The sequence below is a fragment of the Petaurus breviceps genome, unplaced genomic scaffold (genome assembly GCF_028583685.1).
Source record: "Petaurus breviceps papuanus isolate PSGF00001 unplaced genomic scaffold, PetGlider_PUasm1.0 290642, whole genome shotgun sequence".
NCBI lineage: Eukaryota > Metazoa > Chordata > Mammalia > Diprotodontia > Petauridae > Petaurus > Petaurus breviceps.
Genome location: NW_027186040.1, coordinates 1 through 4,409, shown reverse-complemented (window position 1 = coordinate 4,409; position 4,409 = coordinate 1). Strand labels below are relative to the sequence as shown.

The window sequence follows — 4,409 nt, the reverse complement described above, 5'->3', positions numbered from 1 at the left end:
TTAGGGTATTGAGTTTTTCTTTAATAATAATAACTTTTATATAGTGTTATAGTATTTGTGTAGTTCTTGTTTTTTGGAGGCAATCAGGGTTCAGTGACTTGCCCAGGGTCACACAGCCAATAGGAGTCTGAGGCCAGATTTGAACTCAGGTCCTCCTGACTCTAGGGCCAGTGCTCTACCCACTGTGCCAACCACCTGCCCCTAGTTTTTGCAAAAACACTTTACAAGTCTTATCTTCTTTGATCCTCACACAAAAAAAAATTGTTGTCCGCATTTTACAGATGAGGAAACTGGGGCAGACAGGGGGTTAAGAGATTTGCTCAATATCACACAACTACCTAGCAAGTGTCACAATGGATTTGAACTCAGGTCTTTATAACTCCTCATGCAGACATCCATCCATTGGTCCACCTGGCTATCTCAGCTTCCCAGCACTTTAGTTTGTTTTATTGAAATTTTACCTTACTATTTATGTGTTTCCTTGTATAACTTTTTAATGAGTATTGTTCACTTACAAACATGAAATACCTCATAAGTGCTTTTCCAATGTGCTAACTAACAGCAAAGGTCAACCTGATACTTACCATATGCCCAGTGTGGACAATCCATATGCAGATGATATTCAGGTCCCACTAGGGCTCAACATCAAATTATGATCCCAAAACATTTATTGATTAAGATCTAGACCCAGTGCTGGCCTCTGGAGTCCTAAAGATACAAAAGCATTCAGTCCCTGCCCTCAAGGAGTTAACAATCTACAAGGCAGGATACAATATATAAACAAATAAATGTCATGAAGAACCAAATGTAATCAAGATAGAAGGGACCCTCTCCAGTAGCACTAATCTCTATCTTATCCCTGGATCCAGATCATTCCAGAGGAGAAAGTGAGGCTGGTGATCTTGCACAGCCCTGCCTCACTTAAATCTAATTCACTTGCAAGTCATGGCATCATCATCTTCCTGATGTCTTGGTCCTCTTCAAGAACAAAGGGCAAACACCAACCTGTGAGTAGTCTGAACTGCCCCACTGGGGACTCACCTGCCCAGTTCTACTTGGGCCTTTAAGCTCTTTCCTTTCTCCTTTCCTCTCCCTTCCTCTCTCCTTCCCTTCCCTTCCATCCTTCCTCTCCCTCTGTCTACATGGGGGTACCATGCCTCTACCTGGGGGTGCTCTGCCCAAAGGAATATAAATTTTGATAGCTGAAACCTAGCAAGATATGTTGGCAAGATTTTTTCCTTAAAGACCATGCCCTAAACCCAATTTAATCTGGCTCTCATTGATTGGAAAAAAATAGGTTCCAAACCATGCACCACTTTGTGGTGATTGTTTGGGCCATGGATTGCTCAGAGTGAATGTGAATACAAAGAGTTTCTGTTGTGGCCAGGAACCCTGCAGGTCTTCCCCTCCCAGACTGATATTTTTTTCATTATATAAAAGAGGCCATGCCTTGGCTCATTTCTTAACTAGCCTTAATCACTAAATGGGCATCACCTCAGTCAGAGTGAGAACTCAGAAAAACCTTAGTTTAAAAGGAGCCATCTCCAAACGTGCTGATCTATATCATGCCAATGGATACCCCTCACTTAAATGCAATTCATTTGGAAGTCATGGCATCATCTTCCTGATGCCATGGTCCTCTTCTAGAATGAAGAACAAACAGCAAGAAGAACAGCAAGGAAGGAGAAAGTCAGGGTAACCTCATATTTCTTTGATGTTCATTAGAAGATTAGGATGAGAAGGAGTCTTAGAGATTTCTACAAGTTAGGAGACTGAAGCCCAGGAGAGGGAACACAGTGGAGAGAGGGCTGGATGTGGAGTCAGGAAGACCCAAGTTCAAGTCCTGCCTCAGGCATTTATACCTATATGACCCTGGGCAAATGCTTTAACCTTTCTTGGACTCAGTTTCCTTATCTGTAAAATAGACATAATAATAGAAACTTCCTCCAAAACTTGTTGCAAGCATCAAATGAGATAAAACATGAAAACTGGGGGCGGCCAGGTAGCACAGCGAGTAAGAGTACTGGCTCCGGTGTCGGGATGACATGTGGATCGAATCTGGGCTCAGACACTTATTATCCACCCAAAAACACCTGGCCATGTAACCTTGAGCAAGTTACTTAACCCCAATTGCTTTAGAAAAAAAAAACATGAAAATTGTTTGGCCAACATCAGTGTTACCTAAAGGCTAGTTATCATTATTATTCTTTACCTGAGATCACACATCTACTAATAGCTGAGCCAAGATTCAAACCCACTTCATTGCTGCTTCCACTACACCACACTGCCACCAAGAAATGCAAGATGGATAATAGAATCACTGCTTTACATGCCCACACAAAATATTATACCCTAAAACAAAGAATTAAATGGATAAAAAAAGAACCTATATGAGCACAATAAAAAAATTTCCATGAACTCTCTGTTCATAGAAAACCATTTTTACTATCCTTGAAGTCCTATTATTGGTAAGAATATCTCCTGTTTATATTCAGTTCTACTTCTCCTGGGTTCACCCATTCCAATTGAGGATAAATTAATGGCAGGGACCTTTCATGACTCTCTTCGTGTCTCTCCTGGTTTCAGGGCCTTGACCCACAGCTTCCTTACGGCATTCTTCACTTCAGCATTCCTCAAAGAATAGATGACTGGGTTGAGGAGGGGAGTGATCACTGTGTAGAATACGGCCACCATCTTGTCCAGGGAGCACGTGGTGTTGGGCCGCAGGTAGATGAAGACACAGGGCCCAAAGAACAAGATGACGACAGTGATGTGGGAAGCACAAGTAGAGAGGGCTTTCTGACGGCCTTCCTTGCTATGCCCCCTTAGATGGAACAAGATAACACTGTAAGACGTCAGGAGAATGGTAAAGCTGACCACTGACAGGCTCCCCCCATTAGCCACAATAAGTAACCCAGTGAAGAAAGTGTCAGTGCAGGCAAGTTCCAGCAGAGGGAGCACATCACAGAAATAATGGTCAATAACATTAGGGCCACAGAAAGGTAAATCGAATAGAAGGAGAATTTGGCCAGTTGAGTGTAAAAAGCCACTCAACCAGGCAATCCCAACAAGGAGGCCACAGATCCAATGGTTCATAATGGTCACATAGTGCAGAGGCTTACAGATGGCCAGGTATCGGTCATAAGCCATTATTATGAGTAGAAACATCTCAATGCCACCAAATAAATGGATGAAGAACACTTGTGTGATGCAGCCCTCTAGGGAGATAGACTTCCTCTCAACAAGTAAATCTGCAATGAGTTTGGGGGAAGTGGTGGAGGAATAACAGATCTCCACAAAGGAAAGATGACTAAGGAAGAAATACATTGGGGAACCAAGACTCTTGCTGAAGATGACAGTGAACACAATGAGGGAATTCCCCAACACAATAGCCATGTACAAGAACAAAAACAGCACAAAGGAAACTCTCTGAATCTCTGGATTAGGAGAGAGTCCTAGAAAAATGAATTCTGTCACGTTGCCAGTCTGTTCCATGGCTTCTGATCTAACAAAGAAGTCCTTGGAATTTATACCTGAGCACTCAGTTCCTTAAGGGACTTGGAACAATAAACTATTCTATTCAAAGGTTCAGAGTAGGAACTAGGGTGGTGATCAGAGGCATTCTCAAGGATCACATAGACAGTGCAGGAAAATAGGCTGTAGAAGACATCCAACAGCTTAGTGTTAAAAAGCCAAGCAAGGGGGGTGGCTAGGTGGCACAGTGAGTAGAGCACCAGCTCTGGAGTCAGGAGGACCTGACTTCAAATCCAGCGTCAGACACTTAACACAAAAACTAGCTGTGTGACCTTGGGCAAGTCACTTAGCACAAATTGCCCCTCAAAAAAAGCCAAGCAAAGGAAAAGGGTAGTGAACAAGAGGACACTGGAATGTGACCATGTAGATTTCAGATCAATGGACCAAGACAAAGGCTGAGGAGTCGACCTTTCAGAATGGGACATAAAACTTGGGAAAAGAAGTCCTTTGAGGATGATGTGTTGTGCAAATGAGCTAGAAGGGAGGGATAGCTCTTAGGGCTCCAGCATCTCTCTAGATTTTAATTCTGCTTTTCTGGTCTTTCAGATGGAGCTTCTGCTCTTGGGCAACCATGGATCTCGGACACTTCTCTTGGTGAAGGGTCATCTGCAACAATATAAAGCAATAAACCCTCTCACTGAAAACAGTACATAACATTGCAGGGTTAGGATTTAGCACTAAGAGACTTTAGAGATTGTCTCATTCAAACCACCTGTTTTGCAGAGAAGCTGGGGCCAGGGAAGTGAAGGCATGTGCCCAATGTCACACAGCTACAGAATTCTCCCCACAACAGCCTAATGGAGTGGGTAATGGAAATATCTCCCATTATACCCCATTCTCATCCACATTTTATTGAAGAGCCAACCAAGTCTCAG

General features: G+C 43.0%; 1 protein-coding gene across 1 annotated transcript; it reads right to left on the bottom strand.

Annotated features, from left to right (window-relative positions):
- Positions 1 to 2,553: 2,553 nt before the first annotated feature.
- LOC138167749 (olfactory receptor 4X2-like) lies at positions 2,554 to 3,501 on the bottom strand. The gene has a single exon (XM_069096716.1). It carries the CDS (start codon positions 3,493 to 3,495, stop codon positions 2,554 to 2,556), a length of 942 nt encoding a protein of 313 aa, XP_068952817.1. The 5' UTR covers positions 3,496 to 3,501.
- Positions 3,502 to 4,409: the final 908 nt, after the last annotated feature.